Genomic DNA, 25,000 nt, shown 5'->3' with positions numbered 1-25,000 from the left:
TATACACGCTGCTAAAGAACTCGGCAATTTGCAATCGAGAACAATAGATCAATGATGATAAATTCGGTAGAAATGTTTACATCATCACACGGTTAAGCGAGACTACTCAAATTGGGTTCGTGGTAACACAACAGTGTTGCCAGATATTCTGGGTTAGAGTATCGAGGTACTCATAAAGAAATGAGTTCTTTCCCGGTTAGGGAATATGAAAAGTGGGAACTGACAAATAGCTATCGCTAATGTAATGGGTAGTTGTTTAAGGACTTGATGAACAAACCTGAATAAATACAACTCTATTCCACCACTGAAACCTGCGTTTTCAACAAAAATATATTGTTTTGGCTGATAAAATGAAAGTTTGGTACAAGGTGTATACGTATAGAAAGCATCAGTCGGAATCGCTTAACAAACGTAAGGACATGCAAAGGTCCACGGCTTTTTATAGCATAAGGAATAATAATAATGTGTTCTTCCAAAACCAGCTATTCCAACAATTTGTACAGTTACTTTAAAAAACAGACCTTTTGTGAAGAGTCTTTTAAGCAAAAACAGAGCAATATCAATATATCTTCATATTCGGTGATTGAGCGGTACATTTTCCAATCGTCGGCGTAGAATACTATTTCTAAGTATAACTGTACACAAAGGTCATTCATATTTCAATTAAATAGCAGTGGGCCCAAGTGACTCCCTTTAGGCACTACGGAAGGAACAGTGAAGGTATTTGATTTTTTACCCTTTAGGGATTCCCATTGTATCCAAATATTCGACGAGTAATTTGTGGGGAAGCCGATCAACCGCTTTAGCTCTGTTCTAGTCGCTTGTTGTTTTCGAAGTTCTAACTTGGGATTATCAGTTTAGTTGTAAATAAGAATATTGTTTCCAACCTTGTTTTAACAGATTTTTCAGATTCGCTTGCAGTTTGAAACATATTTACAATGTACATGTAATTTCATTACTGGATCGACAGGTTGATTTTTTTACCTCTTTAAAAGAATCATTGTGTTTTCTGTAACAAATTTAAATTTGGTTTAAACTGTTTTTCAAACAACGATTGAAAAACCATTTCATTACGTCAACTTTGGTCGTTCCGGTCCACACAATCAATCATAGGCTGTAATCATTCTTCTAATACAGCATCGCAACTGCAAACATCGCGATCTGTGTGCACAGTTGGAAGTCAGTTGGTTGGTCGGTCGACATTCAAACAAAATTTCTAGCGCCACCATCATCAATCGTCGTTCAAACAATGCCGGCGCACGAGTCAGATGAAATCCATTGCCCACAACGGGTATCAGGGGTGTAGTCTAGGGCCAGGAGAGGAAGGAACAGAGTTCTAATATAAAATGCAGTGTGAATGTTTGGATTACGGATTCTAGTTACGGATTGATTCTCATTTTGAATTTGTAATCGAAAAGTGTTACGTTTTTTCAGCTGGCTGTTTCTGAATTTGGTATTTTGTAAAAACATGGTGCTAAGCTGTACGCTCGCTGCAGTACTGGGTAATACTTCCGCGGGGCATCCCATAAATTGATAAAAACTCTTAATTCAGGTCAATTGGATCAACCCACGGAGCCGCTGCCGATGCTATATTACCTCGCGTGATGATTGTTCCAGGCCCATTTCCTCAGTGAATAGTTATCGTTTTTGCAACATCGTGCTCTGTTTTTCATGAGAAGTTGTTGAATAAAAAAAATTCACAAATCAATCTATACAATTTGAAAATATGCTAAAAACAGACTGAAGGCCAATGCAAGTTCATGATTAACAAAACCACTAAATAAGCTTTGTCAAGCGCGGGGAATCAAAAAACAAATAAATTATATGCAAATCATTCTTCTTGCGAACAATGTGCGGTTTCAGGAACGAACCAAAAAAAAAATCACAAAGGAAAAGGAAGCAATAAAACGGAACGGGTGGGAAGTGAGCTCATGAATGCTTGGACCTGAATCGGTAAGAATTTGCAGTTTGACGAATATGGCCACAAATGGCTTCATTTTAAGACACATAGATAAGTTAATTACAGATAAATGGTCATGAAGGTGAGACTGCTAATATTTGGCCCTACCTAGCACTTGAATTTTTTTTTCTTAAATAAATCGCCATTAGAAACACTAATCTTATGATTGCACTTTTTGGAAGAAACGATATTTGCTAAAAGAAAATCCTTAAAATCGAAATATTCTTTTTTTGAAGGTTTTTTACACGGTTTTATTCTTAACAATTTTCTCGAAATAAGACGATTACGTCAAAATAGATCCTCGGACGTTGCTTCCCGTCAGAAGCATGCTACTCAGAGACCCGGTGGAAGTTTCGGAATAACCGTAGCAGAAAATAATATTCATAGCAAATATTTGCGCTTCCGGATTTCAGGCCACTTTACTCGATTAATTCTATCCGGTTGTTTTGGACTTTTTTTTTAAAACCATTTCTTTTTTTTACACGTTAAGAGCAATCGTACAAAAAAGAATCCAGTGAATTGATAATTAAATTCCAAAAACTCCCACTTTATCATAGTGTAACCACGTGTAACACTGGATCAAGCAAACGCGTCAATACCGTTTTTTTATAATGCGTTTTTTTTCTTTATCTCAAACTCTGACGTAAATTTGATAAATTTCACTCGTTATACCTCGAAATGACGCATGTCGGTGAAATATTTGCTATGCCGAATATGAGTAAGCAGTATGAAGCTGCAACTTTTTTCGAATTTCTAAATTTCTTCCCATATGTACTTAAATGTGTGCCTCCTTTCGACTGCGAGCATGATAGTTACAAATAGGGTCTCAAATAGCCTTCTATGGACTTGAAGTTTCAAAAAGTTCCTCAAATAGCCTTAATTGTGACATGTCAATCGCATCCATTCAGTTTAAAAGTTACAAATTAGGTCTCAAATAGCCTTTTTTGGTCTTGAAGTTGCAAAAAGTTCCTTAAATAGCCTTTTTTGAGACATGTCCGTCATTTCATGAATATGAAATGTGAACGAACTTCACAAAAGGGCATATAATCAATAATCTTTTTGTGTAGCTAAGAAATTGTTGAAATGTATAATTTTTATTGAAATTCAACTTAAAGCTAACTTGCAAAGGATTGTTTTTGAAAAGAGTTTTTTTTTTTTACATTGAAAAATTTTGCCAAACTGTATTTATTTACCACAAATGTACCACACATTGAAAGTCAGTTGAAGCAATTCATGAATTAAATATCTAGATAAACTCAAGAATTTCTATAATTTTAAGCTCAAAAGCTATAAACCTGGAATTCCAATTTTTTTAAAGTTCGATATTATTTTAACGGATGTTTGATTTATATGCCGTTTCGTAATGTCTCTGAGTAATAATTAACATGCGTCTTCGCTGCTGGCCACTGGATGCCCTTGCAGGTATTCTAGGGAAGCTTAGTACTATTCGAGTTTTAGCTGGTAAGGCAACATCCAGGCGTGACGTCGTGGTAGCGTATTTGGTTATCATCTCGGTGGGTCGCGGTTCAAATCTTGTATCAGAATTGATTTTTTTCATTAGTTTGTATGATTGCTTGAGTAAGCAAATAAAACCAATCTGTAGCAGAACTGGCGTGCGTGCCGGTATGTATCGAACAAAGTTAAAACAATTGAGTAAGATGAATTAAGGTGAGGGGAGGAATAAAAATGGCGGCAGCAGCTTTGTGGTGATCGAAGAAAAAGAGGAGAAGAGAGGAAGGATTTTTTTTTTGGTTTTTGCTGATTAATTGATTACTTTTGGGCTGAACAGAAGGCCGTTCAAATCTGTAATGGAACTCCATAGTTTCGATAAGAACTTAAATTTTGAGCTGAATAAAATAAACTTCAGCACATAGATTATGCTGATTAAGCTATGTTTGACCTTTTTAGCGAGACTTTTGGTTGCTTGGGTATGTCCTTAATTTTTATCCTTTGTCCTACTATCCTACTTTTGAAAAAAAAAGTCCTACTTTTCTTGTCTGTTGTTGTGAGAGCTATGATAGGTTTATTTTTATTTTTCGAAACTATTTGTATGAATTGCATAATTTGATGTTAAAGTTCATACTTCTTTAATATATTTTAACGTTTCAATGTGCAGTTTTTGCTTCAATTATATAAATTGCCCACTTTTTCATTAATTAAACTGCTTATTGAAAAAAAAAAAACTTACCAGGAAAAACCGACCGAAGTGATAAACCCAATTCCTCGATCGAAAGAGATGAGGGTGGGATCATTATAAAAACAAATTTCCATGGTATTTTAGACTTTACAAGTAGCGTAGTTTAGAAAACAAATACCTATATATCTTTTTCTCTAACAAATTTCTTACAACAGGCTTCCAAAAGGGTCCACGATGAAATTGCAACACACAAAATTGATTCGCAAAACTCGAGTTTTTATCCGATTGTCACCAAATTTTCAGGGATTGAAAAATAACTATCAAACTTAGTTTTGAAGTTTTTCTCGTATTTTATTTACAGTCCATACGCAAGTGCTCGCACCTTGGCCTTAATCCCGGCCATAAAATTCTGCACAACCTGTGAATCAACCGTTTTTTGCCTGTAAACCCATACTTTCTTCAGTTTTTCAACTGTCTTCACAACCTTGGGTCGTTTAAGGAGGTGCTGCTTCATAATCGCAAGTTCAACAAGGCCAAAACTAAGGCTGGGCTTCGAACGTTCAAGGTACAAAAGGCCCCTGATCGCGACGAGAAGCAGAACAAGTCCGCCAAACGAGGAATTTCTTCGCAAATTTGGACAACATCTGAGGGCGGACATGCTCCGAAACGCTGATCTTATCCTTGGCCGTGAAAAATAGGTTACCGGGGATTTTTTTTTTTGAAGTCAGCCTTCACATATCTTTCGTTTTCCATGATGCAGCATTCAACTTTCGTCAGCAGTACAATTTCCTGGCACAGGATTTGGCGGACTTGTTCTGCTTCTCGTCGCGATCAGGGGTTTTTTGTACCTTGAACTTTTGAAGCCCAGCCTTAGTTTTGGCTTTCCGGAACCGAATGATTATGAAGCAGCACCTTCTTAAACGACCTAAGGTAGTGAAGACAGTTGAGAAACTGAAGAAAGTTTTACATGCAAAAAACGGTTGATTCACAGGTTGTGCAGAATTTTATAGCCGAGATTAAGGCCAAAGCGCGGGCATTTGCGTATGGACTGTAAATAAAATACGAGAAAATTTTTAAAATGAAGTTTAATAGTTATTTTGCGAATCAATTTTTTGTGTTGCAATATCGTGGACACCCTTTACTAGAGATCATAAAAACTGTATGAAAGTGGCCATCATACCCAAACGTGTAGAACTTTCTTACATTGGTTGTCTCGAAAAAGTATGTTATCTATCTATGATGACACAAACAAAAATTCATTCAAAGATTCATTTTAACTTGGATTAACTAAACGGATTCTCAACGGACGGACATTAATGGCGAAACCAAAATCACCGGATAAGAATCTAGCAGGACTACGCAGTGCCTGCCTGCATCGGGCAGCAAATTAAAATGAGTGACAGACAATTTTAAGCTAAGCACTCGAAGGGCCAGCCGAATCGTCGGTCGGGCTATAACATTCGAGAGGAAAAATTAGCACATCGTAATCATCGTGAATTATAGCGAGCAAATGTTGCAGAAACGAATTAGAAGCGATGGCCTAACGAACGATGAGTGAGTCATGGGTCATCGTCGTTGCCTTTCCATTTGCTGGAAGTCGAATTGTGCTGTGTAAAATGTCCTACAGATGGTGTCTTCTTCATGATGGGATGGTTCTGGAGAAGAGCCATTCCGGGGACGCCACGCCGCCGTTCGGATCAATGCCATGGGAAGAGCCCGAGTGAAGTTGATGCTTTTAGGAAATCAGGACGTGACTGGCAGGAAGCTCTTTATGACTTTGATGTTTAATGAAAATAATCATTAAAACAATACATGAATAACACTGCTCTGAACTTATTTTAAAGATTTTCGATGAAAATACATGTCTGGGTCACAAAGTTTATTTCTACACAGAATAATTCATTTTACCCACAAAACTTCCCACGAGTAGTAATGAAGCCATCGTTATCATCATGAGCATACTTTTGCGAAATGTGGTGCATTTGCATTCGTTGATGAAACAGATTCTCATACATCACACGCACTCTAGCAATTAATCAAAGCCGACCCTCATGCGCCAACATGACGTTCTATGTGCGCTACTTCATGCTTACATACAACGGGTATTATGCGTAGGAAGTTCAAGCCATTTAGTGGATACTGACCCGGATTCGCAAGCGCAAGCGATTGCGCCATTGCATTCGCGCAAACTATTAAAACATACATATGGGCAAAAACATTTGAAAACTAAATGACCCACAAGCAGCATCCGCACTCATCAGTATGATGAGCTATGGGTACTTTCATGCATCTTCTTGTTTAAGCAGTCCCATCATTTGCTACAAGCGTGTAACAAGTCTGTTATGAATGAGATTCTTGTTGAGACACGATTCTAACAAAAAATAAACGGCATCTCTGAAAATTTGTCACATAATAGAGGAGCTTATTCTCTATCCAGTGCAATATTCACGGGAAAAATATCCATCGGGATTCTCTTGAGTGAACTTTATGTACTCATTAATGAACTTGAAAGTTGCAAAAGTGATTAATATGTACGTTGTATGTGACTTAAATCCCCAATTCCCATGAGTGAGCTATATGTACTCATTAATGAACTTGAAAGTTGCAAAAGTGATTTATATGTACGTTGTAAGAGACTTAAGTCTCATATAGGGCACAAAAGTGCTCAAAACGGGATTTACTAGGCGAGGTCCTGTGCACAAACAACCAAAAGTCGATTTCTTACTTAAAGATGGCACTCCGAAGTTCAAATTTGGCTGAAAAAGGGAGCTTTAGGTGACTCAAAAGGCTAAAACACCGATAACGGAACTTCTAAGCGCCTTTAACGCACTTCTTTCAAGAAGGTCGGTTGCGTGTGCTAAGCACTTTCTAAGATACTTCTAGGCACCCATTTATCATCGCTCATACGCAAGTTCAAATAAAATGAGTTTAAATACTATTTTTTACAGTGGCAATGAACTATTGCAGGATTGGCCGAGAGGCTGGTGAGTTTCATTGCAACCTATAGAGCAGCGGTTTAATTCTATAAGCGTAAGTAGCTTTCGTAATCAAAACAATATAATTAAAACCAATGAGATGGACCATGATAGACCGGCAGTCTCTTGACATTCTCTTAGAAGCTAAATAGCATCATCTACAGACACCTAAACGAACTTGAAAGTAGCTTTAAGAACTTAAATATTGGGCTGATTAGTATTCTCTTCAGACACAAACGAGAGCTGATTAAGCTTCTATGGAACCTTTTTAAGGGAATTCTGGTTGCTTGGGTGCAATGTATCGTGTTCGATTCTCAACACGAAGGCCGGGATTCGATCAACAAGCCGGGCAAGTTTTTTTTTTCTCTATAAGTTATTTCAAATTACTAATTTGATACTTGAGTGACCATTCTGATGCGATATATGTAGGAAATGTAGGAAAGAAGCAATTGAGCAATTTGACGAGTTTGTAATCCGGCGCGTGGCATCATGGCGGCACCATGTTAAATTATCGTTAACGGAACTTCTAAGCGCTTTTAATGCATCTTTTTTCAAGAAGTTCGATAACGTTCGCTTCACACTTTCTAACGCACCGTTAAGATACTTCTAGGTGTTTCAAAGAACCTTTATGAGATTTCTAAGTGACATTTAAAAAATGTCTGCCAATTTATTGTCGTGGTTTTTTTTGTTTATATCAGCACTGATATTTACGAATGGAATTCAAGAAATTTTCGATTTTTTCTTATCAATGTTAAGATAGTTTAATAAATTTTTGATGATGAGAATTTTTGTTTTTATTTATATTAAATGTACTGAAAGTCCTTTGAACGAAACGAGGTACAATCTATTGACCAACCCATTCAATAATCTCAAATGAAATTAAGTTTAAATACTGTAGTTATTACAGTGGCAATGAACTTTTGCTTGATTGGTCGAGAGGCTGGTGAGTTTCATTGCAACCTAGAAAGAAGCCGTTCAATTCTCTAGACGTAAGTAGCTTTTGTAATCAAAACAATGTAATTAATATCAATGAGATAGACCATGATAGACCGGTAACAGAGCAATCTGTCATCTGGTTGTCAAAGCAATCTGTCAACCGGATTTTTTTTGGTGCGTAGAAGTTTTTTGACATTATCTTAGAAGCTGGATAGCAGCCACCTAAAAAAACATGAAAGTAGTTTTAATAACTTAAATTTTGGGCTGACTAGCATTCTCTTCAGACAGAAATGAGCGCTGATTACGCTTCTATGAAACCTTTTTAGGGGAATTTTGGTTGCTTGGGTAACCAAGAGAAGCCCAAGCAACCAGAATTCCCTTTAAAAGGGCCTATAGAAGCTTAATCAGCTCTCGTTTGTGTCTGAAGAGAATGCTAATCAGCCAAAAATTTAAGTTATTAAAGCTACTTTAAAGTTAGTTTCATTGGCTATAAGGGTATATACGGGCGCCAGTATTGGCGAAAAATTGGCCTCAGCCATAACCTCAAACTTTGATGAGCTGACGGCCTCACCAGTAATGCTAGGCGCGTTACTAAAATCAGTATTTGTTTTTTTTTAAACTAATTATAATATTTCTGAATTGATTAAATTTTTCAACAATCAACAGCTAATAGTTTGAATTCATTACGGGGCGTCTCTAATAAAATTGATGAAGATAAGCCATCTTCCGCTAATGAATTTTCAAGGTGAATTTAAAACATCTGAAATATATTTTCATGTTCTGCTCGGTAAAGTAAAAAGAGTTGTTTCCAACTTCTAAACGAATGCAAAATCATTCACTGTTACAAAAAAAAAGTAAATTAATAAAAGCCACGTTGATGTTGACTATGAAAATAATAGCCTGCATGCTCTGATTATTTATAACATTTTCACATAATTCGCTACATCGTTTAAGTGTGCGATACAGACAGTTATTATTCAGTTCAGATAAATGTTGCGTTTAATTTCATATTCTAATAGAAATCTAGGGGAAAGTTGCAAATTCTCAGTACTCATGAAAACGTTTTTCAATAAAAATTCAATTTAAAATATAATCATTTTCCAAATATCAATGCACTTGGCAGCCCTGACCATCCAAAAAAATCAAAACACGAGCATCTGTGTGTCGCTTTTCCACAGGGCGAATTTGTCGATATTAGTACCGCAAAATCGCGTTTATCGTGCGCCCTTCTCAAAAATTGATTCTGTTCTCCCTTGGTTTGAGGTTAGGGCTGAGGCCTCCTGCTAAGGTGGTGTTCGTGTGAAACTGTCAATATATCCTAATAGAGAACGCTATAGAGTCTTTAAACGAATATCAAGAAACTCTCCACGCACCAAAGAAAATCGCATGACAGATCGCTCTGACGATCCCAGATGACAGACTGCTGGATTGTCGGTCTATTTGGAATTTTCTCATTGACTTTAATGTTTACACAACCTCAGGTATATTTTTGTTGTTTACTTACTTTCGAAACCAAAGTGCTGCTCACCGCCTCGAGATTCGATCCGCTGCTCTCTAGGTAAAAACTTTTAGCCGCTCGACCATGTCAGCTCATGCCCAATTACTGTTTAAAAGTTGTATTTAAACTTCAGAGTTGTTTGAGCTCTCTAGTTAGAGAAAAATAACACATGATAAAATAGAGTGTGAAAGGTTATTGTTGGATTGGAATTTTCGATTTTGATTGATTTAAATAGGAAACAAAAAACTTTCCCATTATAATTTTTATTTATTTTCATTCCGATCACACCTTTTTCAATCATCAATAAAATATACACACAATAGTCTGACTTTTATTGTATCCATAATATTTATGCGGTTTTCCGACCCAGGCCAGTCGACCGTTGATACTCGGTTGAGGGCTCCAAAGTTATTTCGATCCTTGGAAAAACTTTGCAGCACTTCTGCAATGGCTAGCAAAAACTCAAAATTAACTTATTGGCTTAATTGTTCTGCCAATGTAAACAATCCTTTTCGGATGACAGAAATGTCAGAAATATTTGACAAATCTTCTGAAATTCTCCTAAAGGTTCCAGGTGCGAACTTATTGGCTCATAGAAAGAGCTAAGCAGGCACATTGATAGCCTTTAAGAAGATGTCGCATAGAAGGTGCATTGAAGTTCCGTTTTTTATGCTTTAGAACTTCAGAAGGCGATGGAAGTTTCTGTGTAATTTTATCGTGACAATGAGCGCCTGGAAATCTCATAAACCCTTTGTGCAGCCAAATGTGAACTTCGGAATCCCGTGTTTAAGTTAGTATGCGACTTTTGGTTGCTTGGGTGATATGAACCGATGCCAATGATGCAATTGAGGTAGAGAGAGAATTTTATGCTCATTCTACGATTTTCTAGAAGCTGAAGGCCGTTGGAAGCTTACTAGAACATCATTAAGACTTATCTTGGATCTTAAAAGTGCTAATATGAACTTAAATATTGAGCTGCAAAGAACGTACTTCATATCAATGATGGGATTGAGTAAGCTTCTTTGTAGCTGTTTTATGGGACTTTTGGTTTTTTGGAGTTGGGTATGACTTCGATCAAAAATAAAGTTTTGAGTTTATTTGAATGACAATCTCTAGGAAATATAGATGGTGCATATGTCATCCAAAATCAAAGTCGATGAAAATTAACTTATTCACAAAACAAATTGATGCATTTTATTTCGATTACAATCGTTATGCAGATTAAAATATCGCGTAAGCTTTCATTACGTGTTATGAAACAAAATGTAAACACACACAAATAACAAAAACTTGCAGCAGCTTCATATTTGTGGTCTGATCAACATGTTCTGGATGTGAAATATAAATTTTAATGTTATTTTCCTTACTTTTGAAACCTTTTTTCGCTGAATCTTGATGACGTTTCATACGACGCACAGTGGTCCAAAACTCAGAAAAGTTGGCAGAAAGTCAATTCTTGAAGCGCACATAATCATCTATCTAAATATTCCATCGTGTTCCGGCTATTTAGGCTACATGAAACTATGAAAATGAAAGTCATAAGTATACCCGTTTAGAAGTTCTCAAAAAAGTGCTAAGAAAAGTTTGAATATTTTTTGAAAATTTCGCAAAGATTTGCGTACATTGACAAACGAATGGATATTCAAATACCGATTATATTCTGCTTTGCAATTATTTTTATATTTGTGCTATTTTACAACTTGACAAATTGCTCAATTGCTTCTTTTCTACATTTCCTACATATATGACATAAGAATGGTCACTCAATTACCCAATTACTGATTGAAAAAAAAAACTTGAACACGCTACCACAAGACCACGCTTAGATGTTGTTCTAACTGAAAATAAAACTCAAAGTGGTGATTTGATTTTGAAAGCACCTCAATGCACTTTTTGTGGCTTACCAAATCCCGTTTAGAGCACTTTTGTGCCCTTTATGGGACTTCCCAAGCAACCAAAAGTTCGAATATCACTTAAGGAACGAACTAATAAGTTCATATATAGCTGTACAAAAGTTCTGTGGAACTTTTTTGCTGTTCAAAATGCTTTTTCGAGGTCCATGGAACTTCATTCTTTATCAAGTTCAGCCAATACTCAAAAAAAGCTTTAAAGTACTGTTTTGGTTTCTGTTTCTACTTTTTGGGAACTTTAAAGTTTGTATGAAGAAAATCAATCTACTTGTTACGTACTTCTCATTTTTTTCAAAATCAAGTAGCTATCAAAGGGTTGCAAGTCTTTTTGTACAGCTCAATAGTTCGTAAAAAGTCTCTGTTGTACTATTTTGTGAACTTGAAAGTTTTTAATTAGTTCCAACGGGCATTCAAAAACAACTTCGTATTATAGAAACTTTGAAGTAGATTTAAAGGCTAAAATCTACTTTTCAACACGTGTTTGCATAAATAAACACATATCGTTACTTGGGAAACAACTATATGAAGTACACATTAAGTTCCGGAAGAACTTTTTAACAGCTTGAAAGTGGGAATTAAGTAGAAATAAAGAACCTGAAAGTCGTTTTAAAGAAAATCATCACATCGAGTAAAATCGTTGCCTACTCATGATGTTCATATAGGGCAACAAGTATGGATCTCAACTTTCAAGCGGTGAGCTCGGGTTCGAGGCTTGGTAAGAACATATTGTTTAAAATGTAATGTGAGTTAGTAACAAATATAGTTGATTAATACGAATCAAAATAGCAGACTTGAGAAGGCAATTGAAGGAGCGGAAGAGTAATTTTTTCGATTTTTTATGCTGCTTATAAAGTGGATTTTGAAGCTGGTTAGAAGTTGTTTGACGATTTATGCGAACTTTTTGTCAACTTTAAAGTTCGTTTAACTACTTAAAAATTGAGCTGAAAAGAAGTTGTATTAGCATACTCGATTAAGCTGATTAAACCTGATAGAGGAATGTTATCCGAACTTTTGGTTGCTTGGGTTAAGTCCCATACAACGTACGTATAAATGACTTTTGCTACTTTCAAGTTAATTAATGAGTACATATAGTTCACTCATGGGAATTGGGCAAAACAAGTCACATACAACGTACATATTAATCACTTTTGCAACTTTCAAGTTCGTTAATGAGTACATAAAGTTCACTAAAGGTAATTGGGCGGGCAGTTGATTCTCATTGTCAGCCAATATGTAACTTTCAATGCCTTTATACAAGTAAATATGTGTTTTGGTATAAAGTTCAAATTTTTTATATGGAATCTAGTTGCAAAAAACTTGACTTCTTAGCCACTAACCTCCCGGATTTTTTTTCAATTAGGAATAACTCCCAAAACATAATTAAATTACGGTTTCTCAAATAATCTTCTGAAATTGATCAAATCATAGTACCTTTTTTTATGGTCAAAATTCATGAGAACCAGTTGAAACTTGAAAAATAGTTAGTAACTTTTATGGTATTGATATGAATATACATTTTTTTTTCTCACATTCTAAGCTATTATTTGGAGGTCTAGCCTCCAGAAACCCAACTTTATGCATTTGAACATGATGTTTTTTTACAGAATCAATGAGAGTCTCCGGTTGCCTCAAAATTTCCTACATAAAAAATAAGCAACCCAGGAGTTTCACTCACACATTAAACTGAATACGTCAGTTAACATGTGAATAAACTTTTCAAACTGTTTAGGTCATTAAAACACAATAAAAAATAAATCAACTAAAAAATGAACCAATTCTTCCTAGTAGCGCACATTATTTCGGCTATTGGTATTCTAATTTCAGTAGTATACTACGTTTTGGATATTGTCCAATTCCGAAGGTTGGAAAATTTAGTCCAAACTCCCAGGCCAATCGCACCTCCAATCACTACGAGGTAAGAAGTTGAATGTATTTTTTTTCTCAACGAAACTAAATTTTAATATTTTCTAAACAGAGAAACCAGCAGAAAATATGTCAGCCGGTATCGATCGAAGATGATCCAGCGACAGTTGATCAACGAAATCAATCGAATCAATGGGAAGCTGCGGGTTAAGATGTCAACTGAAAGGTACGAGCTGTTCTACAACTCCCACGGTGATCTGCGGCTTCGAACGGTTCTGGAGCCAAAATAAAACTTACGTGTGAGTAGCGAGACGGGTCATCGAAAAAGTTGAAAAACCGCATTACCTGAAAAGAAATTAAAAAAAAAGTAACTATAAATATTTGAATAAAAACAAGTAAAACTAAACGAATTTACAATTTTTTTAAAATTATTTTCGCGTTTTTTTTTTAAATTCCGATCTCACATTACTCAAGTTACAGAATTTGGAAAAAACGACATTTTCGCAGAGAGCTTCAAAGCCATGTGTCATATTCGATATAAAAAATGGTTTCCAGTTATGGTGAGAGGAAAAATAAAGATAAATAAACATGAGCAAGGTTGGGTGTGGAGGCTTGATGCGAGATGTTCTTCCTTTGCCATTGCGGAATCCCGGAAGGGAACAGCTGCAACTCGTGAGCTTCTCGTGTTACTTGAGGAACAAAATATCTCTAATAACAATCTATATTGCAGTGTATATCCCCCAACAAGTGCACTCTGGCCATTCTGGCTTTTTGATATCAAGAGAAATCTCGTTTGCTGTTGAACCCGGTTCAAGTGAAATCCAATTTTTTCTTGGATTTCAGATTTAAGAAAAAAAAATGGTTGGCAAGTATGATGTGATGTGAACAGAATTCACATAATAGAGATAGGACTGGCCACGATTGTCATTAAAACGGAGACATGCTGAAGCCGCTCATGTTTTATATCTATGTACGATTTTTTCAGACACATTTCATTTTGCTCAAAACTCCCATCCGACTTATGTGTTATGTGCGATGATTGATGATTTCATCAATCATGGCTATAGAGTATAATAGAGTAGACGACTTTTATTCCTATAGTTCCAACTACTGACTCAGCACAAGTAGGTTTATGCGCTTCCTGTGCCCAAATCACGATTAGAAGTTCCAACGAGTAAGGTTCAATTGATTGTTCCGTTAGCTGGGATACCATCGATTGGTGACTTTGCCGGCCGTTTTCGCAATCGATCAATAAAATTAACTGGGATGGCTGATGGAATTATTAATTTAATTGTTTCAAAATTCAGAAAACTTTATCATCTAATAGAATCTAGTTTGGTAGGGGAGTCTATTTGAAAACAAGAAAATGGCCATATAAGGAACATAACGTTATAAATTTACGAAAAATAATGTCTAAGGTAGTTCGAGATCTTGCTTCACATATAAAGACTTTCAAGCAATCGTTGTATTTTATATTTGTATTGAAATTTGTAGTTGCAGTTGGAATTTCGAAGAGGTTCCATCTGAATGATGTTGAGATTTAATATACAAATTACACTGCACACTGGATCAGCCAGCTTCTAATAAAAACATATCAAATCAATCGACCGATGAGATCATCTCTACTCAATTCGGAAGAATTCTACGTAACAGTATTATGCTAATAAATGTGCAGTCATCCGAGGAAATAAAAATATTGCCAGCTGATCTACACACTATTAATTTTTTGGTGTAAATTTATGTCAAATAAGATGCACAAAAAAGAAGCATCACTTTTGACATATAATTACACTGAAAAAGACAGAAACGCTTGAAACCATAAATTATCTGACATTAAATGTATGACACATTTGACATAATTTTCTATCATCGATGATGTAAATTTTTGTCAAATAAGATGCACAAATCTGAAGCATCACATTAGACACACATAAAATTGGATTTTCGGTGACGTAATTTTTTGTCATTTTCTATGCACAAAGAAAAGAATCGTTCCTGATGTATATTTAGGTCGTCGTAAAGTTTACATTCCTATCTTAAAGAATGACCTCAAGATATGTGAGAAGTGCAGGCTTCTTTCACAAATCTTGAAGTCATCCTTATGTGACAAGAATGTAAACTTTAAAATGACCTAATTTTATATCAGAAACGATTCTTTTTTTTGTGCATACAAAATGGCAAAAAATCACGACCAGGAATAAATGCTATAAATAGTGTCTCGACAAGTTTTTATTAGATATATAGTTTCAAACAATCGAGTGCGACTTCGCAACAATTTTAAATTGGTATGTACTTATACTAAGTATACAAATTTCTAGATAACAATAATTCCTACTTCCTTATCAATCAATGTCCAATAAATTTTTCTTTTAAATTCTATTAAAACCTATTGTTGTTTAAATTGTAGTATAAATTCACTTCCAGAGGCATGCATCGTTCAATAAAAGTGTTTCTCAAAATGTGCACATTGACTTCGTTTCAGTAGCTTTAAGGAAATAATGAGTTTTTTAAATCCCGGTTTATTCTTTCCGGATAAGATAAATACATCGGTATCGCAAATTCCTACATAGTGCAATTTTGTAATTCTCAGGCAACAATTTCTTGGAAAGAATGCTTGAGTTGCTTAGCCCCATAAGTTCTGGTAATATTCGTTGACACTTCCAGTAATTTTTTCATCGCAAAGCAAAAAAGGGACATCTGGTAGTCTTGCAGAAGCCCCATGAATATTAACTGCTACCAGAAGAAAGGAAGTTTGATTGTAGTGAAATACAACTGGCATTGTCACGTTCCTTGGTAACAATCTTAGCTGTCGTTCCGAACGCCGGTGCACCTAAAAAAACAAAAGATTTTCAATATCGAAAAAAGAAATAGATTTTTTTGAAATAAATAACAATTTGATGAAAAATTAGATTTTCCTTGATAAAAATTTTCATTAAAATTATAGAAGACTAAACTCTAGCCAAAGTTTAATGTCGAACAAAAGAGCAGTAAAATACTAACCTTCATGAACGGAAACGTTCACACCTCCGCTAGCTGCAGATGTATCAATTGACGAAAAGTAGCAAGAACTGCATTTTTGACCAGGAAAAAAATGGCTAGGAGTGTATTTCCGATTGGTGGTACGAATACAAACCATTTTAGCCGATATTCGTGGGCAAAGTCCTGGATAGGTCACCATTTGGCAAAATATTGCATAGTTTTTTTCGAGGCGTCTTTACACTGGACAAAAACATAAACAAAGTTACACTCCTTGACAGGAATTGTTTTCGTCACCTAAAATAAGATAGCATTAAATTAATCAACAAGTTTCTTACTAAGATAAACCCACCTGAAGGATTGAAGTGTTTCGTGAATTAGAAAATACTAGTCGTACGAAAGCCTTTTTAATTATTGACTTGTCGAGTTTTTGTTGCTCCAGTGGACAGGGTACTCTTCCGGAAATGTCTGTTACGCAAGAAACATGTTTTAATTTTTTGCATTTAGGATAGAAACTTTCAATTATTTAATATAAAATAACTTAAAGCGACGAAATACGTCATACGCAAACATACCTTAGCAAAAGAAGGAACTGAAGTAAAAATTCCAGCAATAAATTTTTGAATGCCCTCGGCGGATGCACCGAGCCAGCTGGATATTTTGTCCCCTGGATTCCTGCAAAGCTACCATGCTACGGCCAAACTCAAGAACTGAACTGAACGTCGCATCGTCACGCATACGATTACCGAATGGTGACTTACCACCGATTCCGTCGCAAATCGAACTCAATCCTCGCTCATTTCGGTATTCGACCAGTATTGCTTCGTCAAAGGTGCTCTTGCTCACACGTTCCATATTGTATTTTCTGCTGATGCACAAGTTCAGCTGGCCACTGCACTGTTCGCTCTGCCACTGCTTGCATTATGGTAATCCGTGAGTGTTTTTAGCCGCACCCCTGCCAAAATGTAGCTGGTCCACAAAACATATATGCTTGTACCTGTCATCGTCGTTGATAAAATCCGCACTACTGAGACTGTTATCACTATACAAGGCTCAGCTCTGATTGACGATTCTTTGTGGTCTGCATTTTTGCGACGATAACATTGTTCGCTTTAATTTCCGCGGTATCAAAGATCCAGAGGATGTTCAGAGGCTGTTAAACTCTGGGTCACAAACTTGCACATTCTCGTTGAAATTTCTAGAATAAAAAAAAAATACAGTTTAGCAAATAAAAATTTTTGAAAACTTGTTTTCGTATGAACCTTACCGAAGTTAATCTTGCGCCAGGTAGCCTGTATGATAGTAGCAGACTTGTTTTGCAGCTCTCGGATCAGCTTGTCCATTTTATTCTTCCGATTCAGGCGCAGCATTTCTTTTGCGCTGCAATATAGACCGGAACCATCGTTGAATCGCCCCAAACAAAAAAAAACGAAATCAAAACAACAAAACAAAACAACCCGCCGCACGTTTTTGACGTTTCTTTTTCTGATGCCAGGATGCCAGGGGCATTTTAATTTTTTTATTTGCGAAGATTGACGCCTTCACTGTTGCACAATAAACAGGAGCATTCAAATTGGGCGTTTGTATCAAAAGCTAAAAGGCTAAAATAACCAATTTCATGTTAACGATGTCAAACAATTTTGAATATCTTCAGCTTTATATCACTAACCATAATGGCAAAAGCCATGACTGAAGTAATTAAAACTAATTGACATAATCTTATATTAACCGTAACACAGATTTAGATCTTAGGTTTGATTTTTGCAACGCGGTCATAACATTAGACGCATGGTGATGTAAAATTAGATTAGTAATAACATAATTTTCATGTTTTATCTGTAGATTTGGATATTTTCCATGTGTGAGTGTATTTTATATACGAAATGATGTAAAATTAGATCTATTCTGGATTAAATCCCAACAAAAATAGGTCTTGAAGCGTTTCTGTCTAGATTAATTTTCGTAATTTTTTGGTGTGTACATTGGGTGCCCAACAACTATCAGCTACCCACCACCAATAGCCAAATGGAACAAAGTTGTACTGTCAGTTCGATTTTTATTGTTTTATAGCAGATTAAATATCGATCCAAATCGGTTGGTAAATTATGGATCAAATTATAGTTGTTACTGAATTAAAACTTGAAACAAATTCTTATATACGTACTGACTCGAATTAAAACTCCCCTGATACCCATTGGGAAGTATTGAAACTCGCATTGAATAGGATTTGAAAGCAGCGTCAGAAAAGTGCCTTTAAACCGTCTACAATGCTTTCAAATGTCAATTGGCACTGTGGGATGCAAGCCGCGAAAAGGGTGTTCACGATGAAATTGCTCTAACTTTTTAACAGTTGGGTAGAATTTAATGAAAATTTGAGAGGATTTAGTACATAGTGCACTGTGTACATCCTGCAAGTTTTAAAACCCTATGATCAAAACTCGTGGAAATGAAGTCGAAAGAACAGATTGTGTATGATAAAATCTTGCGCATTCATCACGAGAACAAGGATCTCTCGCGTTGTTCTATCGCTAAAACGTTGGGAATCGCGAATTCCGTGGTGTCGCGAGTGATTATGCGGTTCGAGGAATGATTGATCGGAAGCCCAGAAGTGAAGGAAAAAGTATTCCGTACAACACCAAAAATCCCAACCGCGTAGTTGGGGCCTTCAACCGAAACCCGAACGCCTCCGTTGGGGATGTGGCTAAGAAGCTGCACCTAAGTCGAAGTTTTGTCCAGAAGGCCAAAACTAAGGCTGGGCTTCGAACGTTCAAGGAACAAAAGGCCCTTAATCGCGACGAAAAGCAGAACAAGTCCGCGAAAACCCGTGCCAGGAAGTTGTACCTCAACCTGCTGGCGAGAGTTGAATGCTGCATCATGGACGACGAAACATATGTGAAGGCCGACTTCGAACAGATCCCCGGCAACCTGATTTTCACGGAGAAGGATAAGTTCAGCGTTCTGGAGCATGTCCGCACTTTGAAGATGTCCAAATTTGCGAATAAATTCCTGGTTTGTCAAGCCAACTGCACGTACGGGAAGCGGAGTGCACCTTTCGTGACCCAGGACACGATGAACGGACAGGTGTACATGAAAGAGTGCCTCCAGGAGCGGCTGCTTCTTCTGGCCGGATTTGGCCACTACTCTAAGGACGTGCTGAGAGGGTATGCGGTCAATTTCGTGCCGAAAATTTTCAACCGTCCCAACACTCTGGAGCTCTGCCCAATCGAGAAGTATTAGACGATTATGAAGCAGCACCTTCATAAACGACCTAAGGTAGTGAAGACAATCGAACTAGAGAAAGTATTGGTTTAGGTACATGCAAAAAATGGTTGATTTACAGGTTGTGTAGAATCTTATGGACGGGGTCAAGGCCAAGGTGCGGGCATTTACGTACGGAAATTAAATACGAGTAAAGTGGTAAAATGAAGTTATTTTTCAATCCCGGAAAATTTAATGGCAATCGGATGAAAATTCGAATTTTGCGATTCAATTTTGTATGTGGCAATTTCATCGTGGACACCCTTTATAAAGTCTTATGTTCAATTTGGCCCAGATCGAATCATGGGGAAACGTCACTAAGGGGGCATCCATAAATTACGTAACGCTCCTAGGGGGGGAGGGGGTAAGCTCGAGCGTTACGAATTGTGACATAGGGGAGGGGGGGGAGGTATGCTCATGGTCACGTAACAATTTTTTCTTTAAAAATTTTAGTTTCATCGCAGCTTTTTTATGTCATGCAATTTTTGGAGGATGATATGCAAACCAAAATCAGTTTAAAATTTGTAAGCTTCAACATGATTGAAACTGGTTTGTAATCTCTCCTCTTTCAAGATTCATAGATAGATTTCTTAAAACGTGTTTTGAATACCCGTGAAATAACCGTTGCAAAACCGAATATGAGGTACATCTACCCCCAAGAACTCAATTCAACCTTAAGACGGAAATTTTACTATTTTTTCTCAATTGATTTAAAAAATGCAATTTTGTTTATTCTGACGAAGATTACTAAGTGGAGTATATCTTGCATAACAAGCAATGCTCTTGTCACATAATAAAGTAAACAAGGTGGATCATCAGTTAACAAGCATAGAGCAACTCGTAATAAGACAATCAATCTATTTTATGAGAGAGTTATCATCAATGAGTACTAAGAAGCGATTTGTAAAGATATTAATTACGCTTTGAAGAACGTTAAAAAAATGTACGATAAATTTTTTTTAACTTCGAAAATCAGTATTTAAAAACGAGAGAAGATGGGGGGGGGGTAATTATCAGCGTTACGTAATTTTCATAGGGGGGGTACATCAAAGCGTTACAATTTGTGACATACGGGGGGGAGGGGGTCAAAAAAGTGCATTTTTTGCGTTACGTAATTTATGGATGCCGCCTAACGAGCCTGAAGTTAGTATTTTGTTGGTTTATGAAACCAGATTTTCACAAATAACATTTTCAATTTTTAAGCAATCTAATGCAACAGAAGTGCTTGAAATATTTCATTATTTGACAAAATGGCACGCATTTATAATTGAGTGTTCCGGTAGGATGGTCGAAAATTTTGATGCCTTATTAGGGACAAATGTTACCAAAAAAGTTGTTGCTCCATTTTTTGAAGCTTAACACTTATTTGATCTTCATTCTTATCGGAATGCGGCCTTCGATATATTTTAATTCAAGCGTTTAATCTTTTTATTGTAATTTAAGCTTAAGGAGAAATTGAATATAAAAGAAATCGACCGATGGGAAAAAAAGTTTTTGATGAAAAACTATTTATCATGTTCCTCCCGAAAAACCCGTCTCAATATTCCATACAAACCTCACATTCGTAGAGCGACCCCTTTCCCGTGGTCCGATCTGGCCCTAATTTTGGACTTGTACTAGGCCTTGCAACTTGATCGAAAATTTTCATGAATAACTGGATAAAGGAGAATGGCAATATGGTTTTTGGATTTACACGGATGAGCAATATACTATTCGAAAGATCTTGACCAGACAAGAAAAAATAATATGGGGTCAAGAAAATCTACCGTGGGAGAAAAGAGTTATGGATTGAAGAAGTTATATCATTTCGAGGGAAATAGTGGTTAAAATGTTCAGCTAACGTTTCTGCCACTCTTTCCTTCAAAATAATATATGATGAATTCAACCCTGGTAGGTTGAAATCATTAGTCTTTATTTAACTTGTTTAAACGTCAACTTAGGGATTCCTGCCAAGTTAGCTAACGTTTAAAATGTCAATTTTCCTTAGTTAGGTACATCTGTTTGTGGAAACTCATTAAAGCTAAACTTTTGATTGCACAACTCGGCTTCTACAAACATGCCGAAGAAAGCACCGGAGAACAGAGTCCGAAGGCATGAAACTTTTTGCGTGCAGTTATTCTTCCAACTAAGTAACTACCTATGGACGGCATCTTTTGTTTCAAACTGCCTTGTCTGTCTACCTTCCTGATGTTGATGTTTGTTTCTTTCCATGAGAAATCACGCCATTTCCCTGCTCGACTGTCTTGCCGTTTTATTTGTTTCACTTTTCAACAAAGATGCGTACCTACATACCTCTTCATGGCACGTCTTTGTTCAAATTATAAACCTTCTGGAATCTGAAAGCTTTCAAATTGACCGTCGATTGTGTTCCTTTGCTGTGGAGGGGCTATCTGAAGCACGTTCAACCGACTTATTAAATTTAACAACTTTGATTAGTATTTCTAAGAAAAAAAACCAAGCTTGATCAGTTCGACTCGAAAGTTTGACAAATGTCTTGAGGACCTAAACGCTCTTTTCCGAAGCAAGACAAACCGGTCATATCAAAGGGGAGTCCACTTGCAGCGACCACCAGAAAACTAGAGGAATGGCCAAACAGATTCGAAACGTGCGATCAGCGACTGGTTTATGCTTTTCGCGCATTACTTTCACCTAAAGTCGTCTCCGGTCGATAATTCCTGTCCCTGTGTGTGACCACCTGTTCACATTCAATCACGGTCAGCTGCTATAAATCCCAAAACGGAACTGGACTTCGGCATCACCATATGTATTGCATTGATTTGGTGTCATTGACCAGGTTCGTTAATATTTAACATGTAAAAGTCATTTTTAATGTATTTATTCAATGCAGATACCAATTGTTGGAATCCTTCCTTGACTTAAATCAACGAAGCCTGAAATAGATATTGCTCATTCCGGCATGTGTTTTTTATTTGTCGAAGAATATATCAAATGATTAGAATGATCCAATTTCAAAGAAATTTTTCGTTTGACACGGGTAATTTAACATCTGTAATTTAAATATGACGTCTTTTTTCTACCGAACATAGTTAATTGATTCTTGAGTAGGTAACTAACTGAACATCGTTTATTTGTTTGTTAAAAAACTCCATGCAGTCAGTCATTCGGTTAAAAACCACCGAAAATTAATAAATGTCTTCTGCACACAATCAAACATCTTAAAATGCATTCTACGAACATTATTTTTAACATAATCATTCATTTTAATTATTCTACCAGGATTCCAAAACAATCGAATGATTTTATTCAGTTGAATCATTCAACCAAGTAGGCTTACAACACAATAGAGTATTTCCTGAGACAGATTGTGGTAGGGTAACTTTTTGTTTTTGTTTTGAAAAATGTTAACACCGACTGGTCGCCATTTTGTTCTTTGATGATAAGCACTGTTCAATGCTTTTTTTGAACTTCTTTAATTAAAATCATTAACATACCTTCATTGCTAAACTTGTTATGAAAAAAACAATTGATTAAATAAAGAATTTATATTCTCCTCACCAAGGTGCGCTTGCAAAACCACTACAATTGCATTGCCAATTTTGTTTCGTTACTATTTGGTCATTGAACATGCGTAATGTTGTTGTTATGTTTACCCTACCACGATATGCCGAGAAAATGTAAACATGAGAAATCAGCTGTTCGCTTGACAAGTGGGGAAATGCCTTATAGACCACACGGTAAATTTAGATTATTCAGAGACTGATTAATTTCGGTTCAGCGGTCGCACCATGTATGAAGATGAAAACAACTGAGTTGAAATCCATCAAAATTCTGAGTTGTTTTCATCTATTGACTTTCAAAGCCTGGAACTTAGCGAAGACGCATACGTTTTCGAACAAAATAGATCAAGGTGAGTTTTAATTACATTTTCTATTAGAAATTAAGTGGTGTCGAAAGGGAATACAAAATTGAACGATATTATCTTATCTTCCAGCAATCTCTACGGAAGCCATCATTCACAACTGTTAGTATAATTTTCTCATAATTTTGAAGTGTAAATCATTTTAACCTAAGGTGTTTTTTTCTTGTCTTTTCAGATCACCTCAAATTAGACAGAGTGTGCTGGTGGGTGAGCGTGCCAAGTGGGACAGCACGAAGCTCCACCGGCTAGATGCGGTCAAATGACTCGGTGGTACTAACTTGTGGTAAAAATAAAACCAACCGTATAAAAATGCACGCATCCATCTTCTAAATACACCGTATAATCGTCTTTTTCTTTTTGCAATCAGAAATTCCATTCAAAACCGCTTTGAAATTTCATAAATTTTTGAATTTTTTTCATTCAGTCGATCCATGAACAAACCTAAAACAAAATGAACAAAAACAACTCAGACTTCGCGAAAACCCCTACAATTCATTTCTGAGTTTTGCCGCTCCAATCAAAATTTGAGTTTTCCCAGTTTTGGCGCATTTTGAATTATTTTTTTTTCAAATCTGAGTCAAGCTGAATTAGAGTGCAGGATTTCATTAACTTAAATGCCAAAATGAATACACAGTGAGAAAAAAAAAAGTTAATTGATTAATGTTAATGTTGGCAAAGCAACATTGTCAATATTTTGAAAATGTAGGTTTTAACTCCATGATCAACTTTCCCTAAGACTGCAAGAAATTTTGACTTCTGAGAAAATTTCTTAAGGTTTTCTTTTTGTTTATTTTTCAAAATCTACGAAAATGCGAATATAGTCGATCAATTATGAATAGGGGAGATGGGGGCATAATGGCCACCTTAAGGAAAACGGTTATATAACCATAGAAAATAGCTATAATATGGAGGTTACATTATTGTTTCGTGTTCAGACACTTGAAAAGCCTATTCCCTAACGGGCTGAAACGTGAAAAACTAAATAAAAACGTCAAAAAATGCATTTTAAAAATTTTTGCCAAAAGCTGAAAACCAACCACTGTGGAGGCATAATGAGAACCCCCCCTGAGGCAGTATGAGCACCATTAATCAGAGCAAGATGTGCGTTTTTGCCGGGGAATCTAGCAGCGAATTCAATTCGATGAAGTCAGGTGAGTCGTAGATTCATCAAACAAAGCAATAACAAAATAATCTAGGTCTGTTTGTAGAATACAAACAATTCACGCACGCTCATACATTAAGTGCTTTGTTCGGAGGATGATGCTACTAGCCGTATAATGTAACAATAAAAAAATCGATCATGAATTGTTAATGGAAAAAAATCACCTCGAACAGAAATCTAACTCTAGTCTTTTGATTACCTCTCCGACACCTTACCAACAGGCTAAATTGTCGGATGAAAACTAGTCAAGGTGTGGCGCTATAAATCAATTTTAATTCGCTGCTAGATTCTACGGCAGAAAATGCTCATTATGCCTCGATAATATGGTGCTCTATATGCCCCTAGTCAACCAATTTAAGTAAAAACGTGTTTTAAAATTGATAAAAGTGAAAAATCAAAAAAAATTTGATGGTAAAAATTGAGAAACAATGTGTACATCATGTTG

General features: G+C 36.2%; 3 protein-coding genes across 3 annotated transcripts in view; 2 read left to right on the top strand and 1 right to left on the bottom strand.

Annotated features, from left to right (window-relative positions):
* LOC129739490 (disintegrin and metalloproteinase domain-containing protein 12) overlaps positions 1-1,623 on the bottom strand; it is a 10,610-nt gene extending 8,987 nt beyond the window's left edge. The window contains exon 1 of the mRNA XM_055730965.1: positions 1,597-1,623. Coding sequence (XP_055586940.1) covers positions 1,597-1,623 — 27 coding nt within the window. The remainder of the gene's footprint in view (positions 1-1,596) is intronic.
* Positions 1-25,000, top strand: part of LOC129740016 (mitochondrial dicarboxylate carrier) — a 321,675-nt gene that overhangs the window by 292,049 nt on the left and 4,626 nt on the right. The gene's annotated exons all lie outside the window — the stretch shown is intronic.
* Positions 13,108-13,636, top strand: LOC129740017 (uncharacterized). Its single transcript, XM_055731598.1, has 2 exons — positions 13,108-13,331; positions 13,392-13,636. Exons 1-2 carry the CDS (start codon positions 13,183-13,185, stop codon positions 13,567-13,569), a joined length of 327 nt encoding a protein of 108 aa, XP_055587573.1. The 5' UTR covers positions 13,108-13,182; the 3' UTR covers positions 13,570-13,636.

Source organism: Uranotaenia lowii, chromosome 1 (genome assembly GCF_029784155.1).
Source record: "Uranotaenia lowii strain MFRU-FL chromosome 1, ASM2978415v1, whole genome shotgun sequence".
Lineage (NCBI taxonomy): Eukaryota > Metazoa > Arthropoda > Insecta > Diptera > Culicidae > Uranotaenia > Uranotaenia lowii.
Note: the sequence above shows the minus strand (reverse complement) of the source record. Positions and strands in the feature narration are given on the sequence as shown.